Genomic DNA, 13,070 nt, shown 5'->3' with positions numbered 1-13,070 from the left:
AAAAAACCCCAGCAAGCTCAGGAGGCACAGAATGCTGACTATGGGAGTGGAGAGAAGAAAATGTATTGGAGTGTCCAGATAGAAGGTGTGGCCTGTTAGACCCTGACCAGAAGCATACCATGCTGCAACATTTTATTGCAGGTCCCATTCATAAGGAAAGAAGGGTACCCAATGTAAGCTGAGGACTGGAACACCTTCCTTACAAGAATAGGTTAAAGCACTGACCGTTTCTTGTGTGTGTGGTTTTGTGTTTTTTTTAAGTGACCAGGAAAGATCACACGAGAGTGGTTTATAAAACTATGCAAGGTGTGCACCAGAGAAAGCAGACAGAGAGAGGCTCATTTCACTCTCCCACTGCACTAGAGACTGGGGTTATAGAAATGTGAGAGCCCTTCTGCATCAAGGCAAAGGCCATCTAGTCCGGTATCCTATGGGAAGCCTACAGGCAGGATCTGAGAGCAATGGGACCCTCCTTACTCGTGTTCCTCAGCTACTGGCATTCAGTCACCCAAGGAAACTGACTGGCCGTGGACTCAAGAGAAAGAAAAGAAGGTTTGTGTGCATGTGTTTTACTTACCTTTTCATAGAAGCCTCCCCACTACTACTACTACTACTACTGCCACCTCCTTCTTTTCAATGCTGCTTCACACATGGCAGCAAATCTTGGACAGGAAATACATACAAGGCGTTTATGGAAAGATGGGGTGCAGAAATTTTTAATATAAAGATTGATTTGCAGAATTCACTGCCATAAAATGTAAATGGTGTCCGCTAGCTTAGATGCCTTTAAAAGACTACTAGTCGAGTTCAGAAAAGATGTCACTCAATAGCTCAATGGTCATTGCAAAGGGGGGGATCTTTATTAAGAAGAAGAGGAGTTTGGATTTCATATTCCGCCTTTCACTCCCCTTAAGGAGTCTCAAAGCGGCTAACAATCTTCTTCCCTTCCTCCCCCAGAACAAACAACACTCTGTGAGGTGAGTGAGGCTGAGAGACTTCAAAGAAGTGTGACTGGCCCAAGGTCACCCAGCAGCTGCATGTGGAGGAGCGGAGACGCGAACCCAGTTCACCAGGTTACGAGTCCACCGCTCTTAACCACTACACCACACTGGCTCTCTAAAGAACTAAAGAATACTTCTTTGGTACACAAGAACACAACACATTTTAGATTTGGCTCCAAGAGCCGCTACAATTCAAGACACGTCTTTGGGTATAACGCAAAGGTCTGTATGTCTTTTACTACTTGAGCAGCAATGTCTTACAGAAGAGGACGTGAACCCCAAATTCTGTGCTCCCAGACGTTGCAAAGCTTTTTGGCCAAGGAGCCGTGCATGTCGCTTCTGTACTTGTTATGGTCTTGACTGGGATCACTCGCTGTGAAATACAGCTCCCCTCCGTGGACGTCGTTCAGATTGACTGTGAAGTTGCTGGGGTTGAACCCAAGCCACAGCGTACACCTGTAGTCAGCGGTACGTATAGAATAGCCCATCACTTTTATGTCCTTAAGCAGAGGCAGATCAGAGTTCCAATCCGGAGTGTCTCCTGGGCGGGGATACTGGCTGCAGGCAACTGGAGGATCTGAACCCTTTGCTCCTTTGCTGTTGTTTCCTTGGCCTCCATGGATGGATGGGAAATAACGCAGCAAGCTTTGCCCCTCAGCACACAGGGGGATGTGAAATGAAGGCTGGGGACATACAGGGGGGATTTTTAATCCAGCGAGCTCAGCGAGCGTCGGGAAGAGGGACACCAGCTCAACAATTTCTCTGGATTTGCCTAGGAGGGAGGAAGCATTAAGGAAAAGGTCAGAGAGCATCCAAAGAGTTCAGCAGATCACGTCCAGCTGTTTTGAATTAATTAAATACTGCAAATAGAAAGAAAAGCCATGCCTATTGCCTAAGGAGTAAGCCCTGCTGCTGCTAAATTAGTACTAGCAGAATAAGTGTTCCACAAAAAAATCAATGAGTTGCATCTCTCAGCTCAGAAGTAAAACAAGACTTCTTCCCATAAAAACCTGAGGAACCTAATTACAGTGGTGCCTCGCAAGACGAAAAGAATCCGTTCTGTGATTCTCTTCGTCTAGCGGTTTTTTCGTCTTGCGAAGCAAGCCCAGTGACGGATTAGCGGATTAGCGCTATTAGCGGCTTATCGGCTTATCGGATCAGCTGATAAGCGGCTTAGTGGCTTAGAAAAAGGGGGGGAAAGGGAAAAAAACCCACAGGAACTCGCAAGACATTTTCGTCTTGCGAAGCAAGCCCATAGGAGATTCGTTTTGCGAAGCACCTCCAAAACGGAAAACTCTTTCATCTAGCGAGTTTTCCGTCTTGCGAGGCATTCGTCTTGCGGGGCACCACTGTACAGGTGTCCAGTAAACTCCCTGTTCTAACTCAATGGTTATGTCAGTCCTGGGTCTTTGCAATTCTGGGCAAGTTAACTGAACAGATCATAGTAGCGGGAGGCAAAACAGAGAGGAAATGTCAACTTTCTAGAAATTGGGTCACTTCACTTCAAATGGTGATGTGAAAAGGGAAAGTCATTTCCAAAGTTCAAGGGTTGCTTTTATATTGTTACTGGTGTCACGTTCATGTTTTCCAGTCGTCTAATGTATTTGGGCAGGAGCTGGGACTGAACAACGGGAGCTGGCCTATAGAGCGAGATGAGCGCTACAACCCCAGAGTCATCCTCGACTGGACCTAACGGTCAGGGGTACCTTTACCTTTAATGTATTTGGGAGGGTGGCACTGCGGTGTAAACCACTGAGCCTTGGACTTGCTGATCGGAAGGTCAGCGGTTTGAATCCCCGCAACAGGGTGAGCTCCCATTGCTCGGTCCCAGCACCTGCCAACCTAGCAGTTCAAAAGCACGTCAAAGTACAAGTAGATGAATAGGTACCGCTCCGGCGGGAAGGTAAATGGCATTTCTGTGTGCTGCTCTGGTTTTACCAGAAGCGGCTAAGTCATGCTGGCCACATGACCCAGAAAAACTGTCTGCAGACAAACGTCAGCTCCCTTGGCCAGTAAAGCGAGATGAGCGCTGCAACCCCAGAGTCATCTGCAACTGGACTTAACTGTTGGGGTCCTTTACCTTTTTTAATGTATTTGGGGATGGGGGATTGGGTGGGATGGAGGATTTTAAGAAATACTAACAACAGTCGGTGGGTGGGTGGGTGTGTGCACGCGTGCCCAAATGTTTAAGCATTTCTGTATCATGTGTTTTGCTTATATACTGACATTGTGCCATTGTGGTATTTGAAAAGTTGAAACAAATTTGATTTTTTCAAAAAGCAACCCAGGTATTTAATATGCTATCATTAATTGAACTGTGTTGCTGCTAGTGCTTTTGGATTGTAGTTATGGGATTTCGTGAGAATTTTATGGCTTTGTTCTGCTAGGTTTTAATACTGGATTTTTATATGGCATTGCTTTGAGTAATTACGACACTTTGAGAAGGACAGTAAAAAAAATCCAGTATTTAAAACGGCACACACAACAGCTATGGATGAGTAGAAAAACATATAAGGTTGTGCTGTCATTAAGTAAAACAATTAAAGAGGCATAAATGTGCGTAAGTAAATAATTTTGAAACAAAACACAAAGCATCATCTTGGAATAGGGATTCCTTCCTGTGAAAGAAAGTGAAATGCCTCTGAAGATGGCCCTTAACATCTACAGTGCTTTTTAGAAAAACATTTTTATTTTAAAACATTAATGTGTGTATGTTTAAAACATTAATGTGTGTAATGTGTCCACTTAACCAGGGCACCTTCGTCGCTGACCAAACGGTTTGTTGCTTTGCTTGTTTTAAAACGAGTCAACCAAATAATCAATTAAATGTTGCAGCCCAAATATTTACATCATTAATTAAACTCTGAAGATTTACCTTGTGCAACAGGGCTTGAAACCTGTGTGAAGGGATCGATGAAAGGAAAAACCCTCTCTCCCAGGTGAGAGGTGGGGACTGTCATTCCTGGAACATAGAACATCAGTGGCACCCGGGTCGCGACATCAAAGTTGCTGTATTTCGCCCATTCGCCATGTTCGCCCAGTGACCAGCCTAGACAAGATCAAGAAACATTGAAGGAAGAGCATCAGCTATGTGTTGGAGGGGCACGAATGATCATTGGTAAAGCAGATGCTAAGGTTTTTCAAGCAACTATCTCAGAATCCACAGAAACAAGCTTGTTAAACAGCCACTTACCTGATTGGTGAGGAACCCTTGGGGAACTCCCATTTCCCCCCTGTAGGCCACTTTAACTTAGTCATTTATTAATTACAATATTAGTTGCCTAATTAAAAAAAATCCCTACATAGTATGTGGATAAAACATGCAGGAAAGTAGCAAACTGCCTTATATAGAGTTGGACACTTGACCTGCACAGGAATGAGGAACCCACAGCCCTCCAAATGTTATTGGACTCCCAACACTTATCAGCCCCTGCCAACCAATGGCCAGGGATGGTGGAACTTGATTCAAGGGATATATCTGCCAGTATTGGGCTAGGCCAAGGATAGGGAACCTGTAGCCCTCCTGATGCTGCTGGACTCCGAATCTCATGAGCGCCAGCTAGCCTGGCAAATGGCTAGGAATGATGGGAGTTGTAGTCCAGTAACATGTGAAAGACTAGAAGTTCCCCATCCCTGCGTTGAACAAAGAGCCTGACCCGGCAAAAAAAGAAGTGATTATATATAACATCTGGCCCTCCAGATGTTGCTGAACTGCAGCTTCCACCATCCCTGACCATTAGCCATGCTTGCTGGGTCTGATTCAAGTTGCATTTGAACAACATCTGGTGAGCCAACGGTTCCCAGATTCCAATTCTTGTAAGAACGCAAGAGCCCTGCGATATCGGGCCCGTGGCCAGTTCAGTCCATGTCCTGTTCTCAAAGTGACAAACCAGAAACCCATGGGGAGCCTACAAACAGGACCCAAGTCCAGCATCAATCTCCTAATCCTGATTCTAGGTGACTTGTATTCAAAGGTAAACTATCTCTGGTCTTGGAGGCAGTTACTATACATCCTTCATGACTAAGAGCCACCGATACCCATTGATTTCCAAACTTTTCATGTTGGTGACACACTTTTTAGACAGGCATCATCTCACTACACAGTGATTGTTTTACCAGCAAACCGGAGATTAACTAACCCCTTTCCAGCCCCAGGAAGAACATTCATGCAACACAGCTACACACTGCAGCCGACACACTAACATGTCACAACACAGTGATTGGAAAGCTCTGCATTAATATGTCAACAAGACAACTTACCGTGGTCTGCGGTAAACACTACGATTGTGTTGTGGGACAGCTCCATGTCATCTAGGGCACTTAGCAACCTCCCAACCAGCGTATCCACGTAAGAGACAGATGCAAAGTAGCTTTGACGAATTTGCCGCTGCAAAAAAAATTAGAAAAACATCCAAGAACAATCTATAAGGACTATCTAAAAAGCATCTATAAGGACTCAGAGTATTTTTCACACTAAAGACCTGCTTGCAACCTACTTGCCCAACTTATCATACCAAGGTTAGGGAAGTCGTGACCTACTGAATGGTGTTGGACTACAGCTCCCATCATCCTTCACCATTGGCCATGCTGGCTGGGGCTGATGGGAGTTGTAGTTCCACAAATATCTGGAAAGGATACAAGTGGCTCCATCCCAGTATTAATAAGGAGCTTTTGTCTATTATTTGATCACAACAGAGGCTCTGTATGTGTTTGTGATCAATCTTATGTTATCTCTCCATACTAAGGACCAACCAGGTCGCAGCTGACCTTCCCGTGCCAAACATAAGGCTGTTGCGGGGCGGCTGTCTCTCTAATTTCGTGTTATGCCACGGTCCCTGTCTGGTGTTATGTCACATGCCCACCTACCCCTGCCGCCACCATGGCAGCTACTTTGTGACTGGTGCCACCCGCATTCCCCCCAAATCTGAAGCATGCCCTGAAACGTTCTGTCATAAAGCAAACCCCAAAAGCTAAGGATTCCCCAAGTTCCCTACTCCCATATCAGAACGAGATCCAGGAGCAACACTAAGGATCTTCATGCTTGGGCATCTGCCAAAGGCCAGCAGCCCAGCAAGGGAGCTACTGACAAGAACGCCCCTTGGGCCTGCTCCTCCTGTCCAGCACTGCGTGAGCCACTACTTCTCACCCTGGTCCAGACAACCGTGCTGGTGCCCAAGAGAGGTGGGTGTTGCTGCCTGCTTGCTCAGCAGCTCTATACCTTGCAAGGAAATAGGTGGAAGAAGTGATGAGGAAGAGGAGCAGCAGCAGTTGGTGGTCATAAGGATAGAGGCTCCCAGAGGGAGGGAGCAGGGGGCCCAAGAATTGCACCTTGCCCAAGGGACCTGCAAAACCCGGAGCAGAGAGCGGCCAGATCGTTGACTTGCACTTCAGCTTAGTGCAGAGAAAGAGAATATGTCACCTACCTGGAAGTCTTCTGGAATTGGCCCATAAGGGAAGCTGATGTTCAGTGCTGCAACATCCTCCCTATGCCTGATGTCCATCCAGGGATTGTAGGCCACAGAAGGGAGCCCTTTAGGAACATCAGGATCAGGGGCCAGTGTGATGTTTTCCCAGGGGTATAATTTGAGAAATTCCTGGAGCAGAAATTTCAGAAGAGCCATTTCAAGGCTTGCAAACAAAAACAGGCTGCAGTTTTTCTACTGCTGTTCTGCTGTGGTTCTTACAACCAGGCGACATGCTGTGTTTGGCATGTGGCAGCAGCCGTGTTGTGACTAGGGAGAACTTTGAAGAACCCCATCTAGATGGCAACTCCACCCATGGGAGCCACTGACTGTATCACCCACCTGTGAAAATTGGCCCCTGTGGGTGCGGGGAGATAAGGCTGCAACCCATTGACCGGATCCAGTTCCCCACACAAATTCAAATTCTCAAACCTTTATTGGCACATAGCATAAATTAACACATCAAAACCTGAATCTAACACTTGAGTTAATGTTGTATAACATTCGCAAACCCTCGCTGCGTTTTGCAGAAACCTGGCTAATATCTCCATCTTATCCCCATCCTGAGAAAACATAAGAAAAGCTACTTTCCATTCCTCTGCATGTTACTCCCTACTAACAACCAACTGATTATAAACGTAGATCAAATTGTCTGATGCCGGGGCAGTGCAAAAGAACATGCATGACTGATTCTATTTGCCTCTGTCCGCAGGGGCATAGTCTCTCTACAAGTTGTATTTTCAGGAATTTCCCCTGTTGCATTGCCAAAGGCAGCATGTTCAGTTTCACTAGCGTTGATTCAGATAGTCAAATGGGAGAGATAAGTCACCATTCGCTGTTCACCTCACAGTTTCCAATACTTGATCTAGAGGGTCAAGCAACCAAACCATTTTTTGCCAACCAAATTCCAAACCCCATGTGATTTTCATTGATCTAGAACAACTGTCTAGGACTGCGCATTTCTTTCAGACGGGCTCTTCTATTCAGGCTTCCTTACCTGGGGGTACCTGAATGGAATATGGGGTTTGTGATACCCAACAGCCAGGAAGAACTTGCTCTTACTCTCCTTCACAATGTTCAATAAACGAATCGCTTCCTCTGTGCTCTGGATATCTGGCAAGGTCCCCTCAGGCATCTCTGAAACATCCACTGGGCAGATAAGGTTGGCGTGAAGTTCTCCATCTTTCCCTTTGCAAACCTTTAAAAGAAGAAAACAGTCTCCTGAGAGGGGCACTGGGATCAAAAACAAATCACAAGGCAAAAAGTCCCAGTGAAATCAACACAAGCCTATTGTATTGATTCACAAAGTCCTTAACAACTTGGAACTGGGATACCTTAAGGATCTCCTGATACCCTCCAGATATCCTTGCCTTATCACTTAGGTCTTCAGCAGAGTCACTGTTAGTGGTCCTCACATGGAATGGAAGCATGTTCCCTGTCAAACGTCTGGCACCTGCCACCCCCAAGCGAATTGCTTATGGGTAGTTTGTGCAGCTGGCAGGGTCTTTGGGGCCTTCATCTCCCCTGCCCACACCACTTTGACTGCTGCTACTCATGTATGAAGACTTTGTTAATGGTCCCGTGAGTAAACAAAAATATGTCCCTATAACCTGCCAAAATCATTTCCCCATATATCTCATCTCCCCTATTTCTTCAAAGCCCTCCTCAAAATCTAACCCTTCCCCATGGAATTTGGCTTATCTTCTTAATTTTCATTCCCAGCTATCTCCAAACTTTATTTAACTGTAGCTGCAATTGTACACATACACTCCTTCTTATCCTCGTCTCATTCCAATGTATTTCTACTTTACAGTTAGATTAGACTTGAATTTGTATGCTACTTTGAGCACAAATTTATGTTTCAGGGAGAGGCAGAATACAAATTATTTTTCTTTACTTATTATTTCATTCCTATTTTCCATTTTTATACCACCCATATAACAAGAATTCTCCATGTAGTTTACAAACCATTAAAAACGATAATGCACAGTACAACATTTAAATGATAAACACACTATAACCCATCTACTATATATTTTGGAAAGTTGTTTGTTCACCATGCATTTGGGCTCCTTAAGATATTGTCATCAATTTTTTTGCGATGGTTCCTGGGATCAAGGAGAAGGGGTTTTTTATCTATGTTTGGATGCAGCTGGATGCCATTTTAAATCAAGATGGCAGATTGAACCTTTCAATCTGATTTGAACCACTGACTTACAAACTGAACTGATGTTTGTTTGTTTCTTAGAATTCCCAAGCAACAGTGGGTATATGGATGCTGGCTGTAAATAAATCAAAAGCTTTATTGTTGGCTAAAGCCAACAAAAATTAAAGTATAGTTTGGTTTAAATCAAAAATTTGCACTACTGGCTTTAGGTTGCAAAGTCCTTGAAAGCAAGACTTGTCCAATAGCACAAACCTATACACGCCTATTTAGAAGGCAATATCACTAAGTTCAATTAAGATAATTCCCAAGTTAACTAGGCACAGCACTGTAGCCTCCATATCTCTGCGAATCAGCCACGCACACCAGCAGTGCAGCCCAGTTAATAATGGTAGAAATAATTAGCCATAGCATCCATTCACCTTTGTGTTTTCGTATTTTTCGGATGAGGGATGAAAAGCGGGGGTGGTCCAACTGTACGGATAGTCATCGTTATGGTTTGATGAAACCCCTGAAAAACAGAAGCAGCAGAATAAATGTCCAGGAGTGGAGTGGGGGAATCCTTTCAAATTAATTCTCCAAATTCTAAAAGCCACTCGGCTTACGGAAAAGCTGGTTCTGCAGAGATCTCATCCTTCCAATTCAGAGCTTACCTGGGTGAAACACTTTCCCTACGGAGAGGGTGATGTAGCCATTTTCCTGGAAGTACTGCGGCAACGTGGAATAATTTCCCGCGTGCGCTCTCCAGTAGGAATTAAAATCATAGAGCCTGGTGGTGTCAGGTCTCCGCCCAGTGAGGAATGACACTCTGCTTGGGGCACAGACAGCTTGCTGGGGGGGGGGGGGAAAGGAGAGGAAGGCCATAGCTCAGTGGTAGACAATAGTGTGGTGGCAAATTCAGAAGTGCAGGATCCCCTCATGATAGTCACAGCTACACCCCTGCTGCACCCCCTACTAAGATTATACAACCTTCTAAGTTTTTACAACAAGGGATGGATTGTAATATCCACACAGATCCCATACGTTGCCTTTCAGCTGTTTTCTATACATGTGCATAGGCAAATGGTTTGGAGGGCTCCAGTAGCTTCTTTCAGAATTGACTTAAGTTGTGTTTTCCATGAAGTTGCATTGTATGTAACATGACTTGCTCACCATTCTCTTGGAATGGAAGCCCCTTGTGCTTTTGGTGTTCCCAAATGCTTCCCTTTGGAGCACACAGAGGCCAAGAATCATCCCTTTGATGCTGAGTGGCTCAGGGATGCTGGAGACAGGGACTCTCCTGCAGAAATAGCAACAAGTCTTTGACCTCCTGCAGCCCTGGACCACTGGCAGAGCACATGCTTTGAATGCAAGACGTCTTGGGTTCAGTCCCTGATAGCTCCAGGCAAAGGCTGAAGGACAGTCCTTTCTCTGCAAAAGGACACAGAAACTATTTTCTGTTGAGGACCACGTTCTGTCAAGGAGAATCTGTTGCAGCCTAGATGCTGACTGCGAATGGGAGAAAGAACCAGTAGCAGCCGGGGCTTCTCTCTTTTTCTCTCTGCCATTGCTTTTCCTCCCAGTTTTTCCTTCCTTTGCCACTGGCATGAAATAAGGCCAAGGGCTGATGTGAGCCAGAGTGGACAACACTGGGCTCTAAGGGCAAACAGTCCACTTCAGTGTAAAGTAGCTCTCTGGTACTAATCTGAGCAAGCAAGCACGCAAGCAGATTCATAGGACAGCATGCAGTCCCTCAGCAAGTGTCCTTCACTATCAGTTTGAAGCAGGAACATCCAACATCTTTGTTGGTTGCTAAGACACCTCAAGGACATGACAGTAATAGCCTCCCCCGCTCCAGCAATTGCTATTCAGTGGCAAACCACTGAGTGCTCCTGAACATCTGAGCCAATCCCGCAAAGAGGCCAGACCCCTGCCTTTCCTACCCGCCACCCTACGGCCTACCTTTGACAGACAGGGACGGCTTTTTTTTTAATTATTATTATTAAATTTTATTTATACCCCACCCTCCCCAGCCAAGACCGGGCTCAGGGCAGCTAACACCAGGTATAAAACAATTAATTGAACTACAACATAAAAACAAGATTAAAATACAACATTAAAATGCAGCCTCATTTCAATAGGAACTCAAATCAAAAACATTTTTTGCGGATGAAAACATCAAGTCTTCGCCAAGGCCACCTGACATCACAATGAACTGATATTTAAGCATCAAGTGACACATTTTCCTTTGCCCAGCCAATTTGTACGAAGACACATTGCAGCAAAAATCATGAACAGCCTTGGATAACTCCATTCTCCATGACTACGACTAATCCTTTAGGATTAGTCAACACCTGCCATATGAAAAAGGGGAAAACTGTAAATGGCCTTGCAGATTGTCGTCAGCAGAGAAACGTGAGATTACCAACATATGAATATAATGGGTTGGTAGACATTTTGTCTACACAAAGTGACACAACGTGAGCACCAGAAACAGAGGGAGTGGTAAAAGTTTACATAATGTTGTGTTGCTTACTTGTGCAAAAGCATTTTGGAACACAACACTGCGCGAAGCCAACTGATCAATGTTTGGAGATCTCACTACTGGGTCGCCGTAAGAGCCCAATGCAGGCCGCAGATCGTCAGCAACGATGAAAAGGACATTCATGCCATCTTGAAAGCCAAAGAGTTAATAGGAAAGTGTTAGCAGTATCAGTCAATGCTTTAGACGGAAACAATGAGAAGAGTGGGATGTATCAGTCGCTAATTTTAACTGCTTAACCCTGTTAGAAAAACTAGCAGCAGATCAACGCCCCATGTACAATAATACCATTTTAAAGGGATTAACACCATCAAACTAACTTAAGGGATATTTAGGCATTCTTACAAAGGGATTGAAGAAATAAATGGCACCGTTGCAATGTAATGCGCTGAGCATTTTGGTATTCAAGGCAGAAATCCTACAAAGACCTATGCCAATTGACAGTTACAGATAGGTAGCCGTGTTGGTCTGCCATAGTCAAAATAAAAAAATTCCTTACAGTAGCACCTTAAAGACCAACTAAGTTAGTTCTTGGTATGAGCTTTCGTGTGCATGCACACTTCTTCAGATACACTGAAACAGAAGTTGCCAGACCCTTCTATATAGTGAGAAGGTGGGGAGGGGTATTACTCAGAAGGGTGGTGGGAATGGGAGATTGGCAGATAGCTGAGTTGTGCCAATTGAGTTCTTCTTCTTCTTCTTTGGCGATCACTTGTAGCCGAGTAAGATTGTCTTCCATAAACGCGGTTTTAAAAGTGAGTCTGTAAGTGACTGTGGAGGCCAATTTTGACTGCCCAGATAAATTTGTGAACACTATTCGACTCCTCCATGATAATATGACAGCAACAAGCACAGATAACAATGGCTGTCAAAGTGAACCATTCACTATGCTGATGACAACACAGTGTGTGCACACTCTGAGGATGACCTCCAAACCATCCTAAATATCTTCGCAATTGAGCTAATAATGAATTTAATAACTGACCCCCTGCTAACCTCCCATGACACACCAAACTACCTCACAGACCCTATGAAATTTATATGCCGCTTGATTGTAGAATACCTCAGAGCAGTTTGCAAAATTAATCAAATAGGATTAAACCAGCTGCTTGGGGTGCTGGCCTCAAGCTACCTGACCGCAGTGACCTCCGGACAGTCCAGGACAGTCTCCCTTCTGCAGGTAACAGTTCTTGATAAAGGCACCTGTATCCTTCTGCTCACCTGATTTGCACTCCATTCACCCTGCAAACTCCTCACAAGTAGATTTTCCCAACCTGGCGATCTCCAGAAACTACCGGACTGCAACTCCCATCTACACCAGTGGACCCCGTCAACGGTCAGGGACAATAGGGGTTGCGGTACAAAATACCTGCAGGGACAGCCAGGTTTTGGGGTTTCTTTTTGCGGGGTGGGGGGTGGCGAGGCACTGCTAGCATCCCAAGCTCCCAAACTCGTACCCGTCCCGAATTCCCCGCTCCCCATCTATCTGCAAGCGGCAGATCCTGCTTCTGGGCTTTCCCCGACAGCCGCGGGACGCCTCGGATCATTCCCTGCACGATCACGCCCTCCAACCCCGCTAAACTTCCTCTTTTGCCCGCCTCGCTTCCAACAGCACCTGACGGTGGTCTTCCTGCCCGGACGGATCCAGCAACGCAAAGGAGGCAGAACGCAGCAGCGACGCGCGCCCGCCACTCCATCCCCATCTCCGAGGAGCCGCTGAGCTGCGCTCCCCTCCAGAAAGAGACCAGGGGAGCAATGGGGATTGCCGGGATCCTCCCACTTCGACCCGACAGGAGGAGCGGGGGAGGAAGCGGGCGCGGGGCGGCGTTCCGGGGCTCCACCCCGCAAGAGGCAGGGCTCCGGAGGTCCCTCCTGCGGTCTGGAAGAAGCGGCCAGGCTGCCGGCGGCCGGGAGAGGGCGCA

The 13,070-nt window shown here is 45.8% G+C and overlaps 1 protein-coding gene across 2 annotated transcripts; it reads right to left on the bottom strand.

Moving 5' to 3' along the window:
• Nucleotides 1-837: 837 nt before the first annotated feature.
• Nucleotides 838-12,941, bottom strand: IDS (iduronate 2-sulfatase). Of its 2 annotated transcripts, none has more exons than XM_081179026.1 (9): nt 12,764-12,941; nt 11,143-11,279; nt 9,281-9,458; nt 9,050-9,138; nt 7,461-7,661; nt 6,425-6,595; nt 5,262-5,388; nt 3,877-4,050; nt 838-1,773 (listed from the first exon to the last, which is right to left on the bottom strand). In XM_081179026.1, exons 1-9 carry the CDS (start codon nt 12,849-12,851, stop codon nt 1,259-1,261), a joined length of 1,680 nt encoding a protein of 559 aa, XP_081035152.1. In that variant the 5' UTR covers nt 12,852-12,941; the 3' UTR covers nt 838-1,258. The 2 variants fall into 2 exon arrangements, with proteins under 2 accessions (XP_081035152.1, XP_081035153.1); XM_081179027.1 differs by lacking the exon at nt 12,764-12,941 and adding an exon at nt 12,518-12,751.
• Nucleotides 12,942-13,070: the final 129 nt, after the last annotated feature.

Source organism: Podarcis bocagei, assembly GCF_964188305.1.
Source record: "Podarcis bocagei genome assembly, chromosome: Z".
NCBI classification, from domain to species: domain Eukaryota; kingdom Metazoa; phylum Chordata; class Lepidosauria; order Squamata; family Lacertidae; genus Podarcis; species Podarcis bocagei.
The sequence above is the reverse complement of the archived record's forward strand: the minus strand, read 5'-3'. Positions and strand labels throughout refer to the sequence as shown.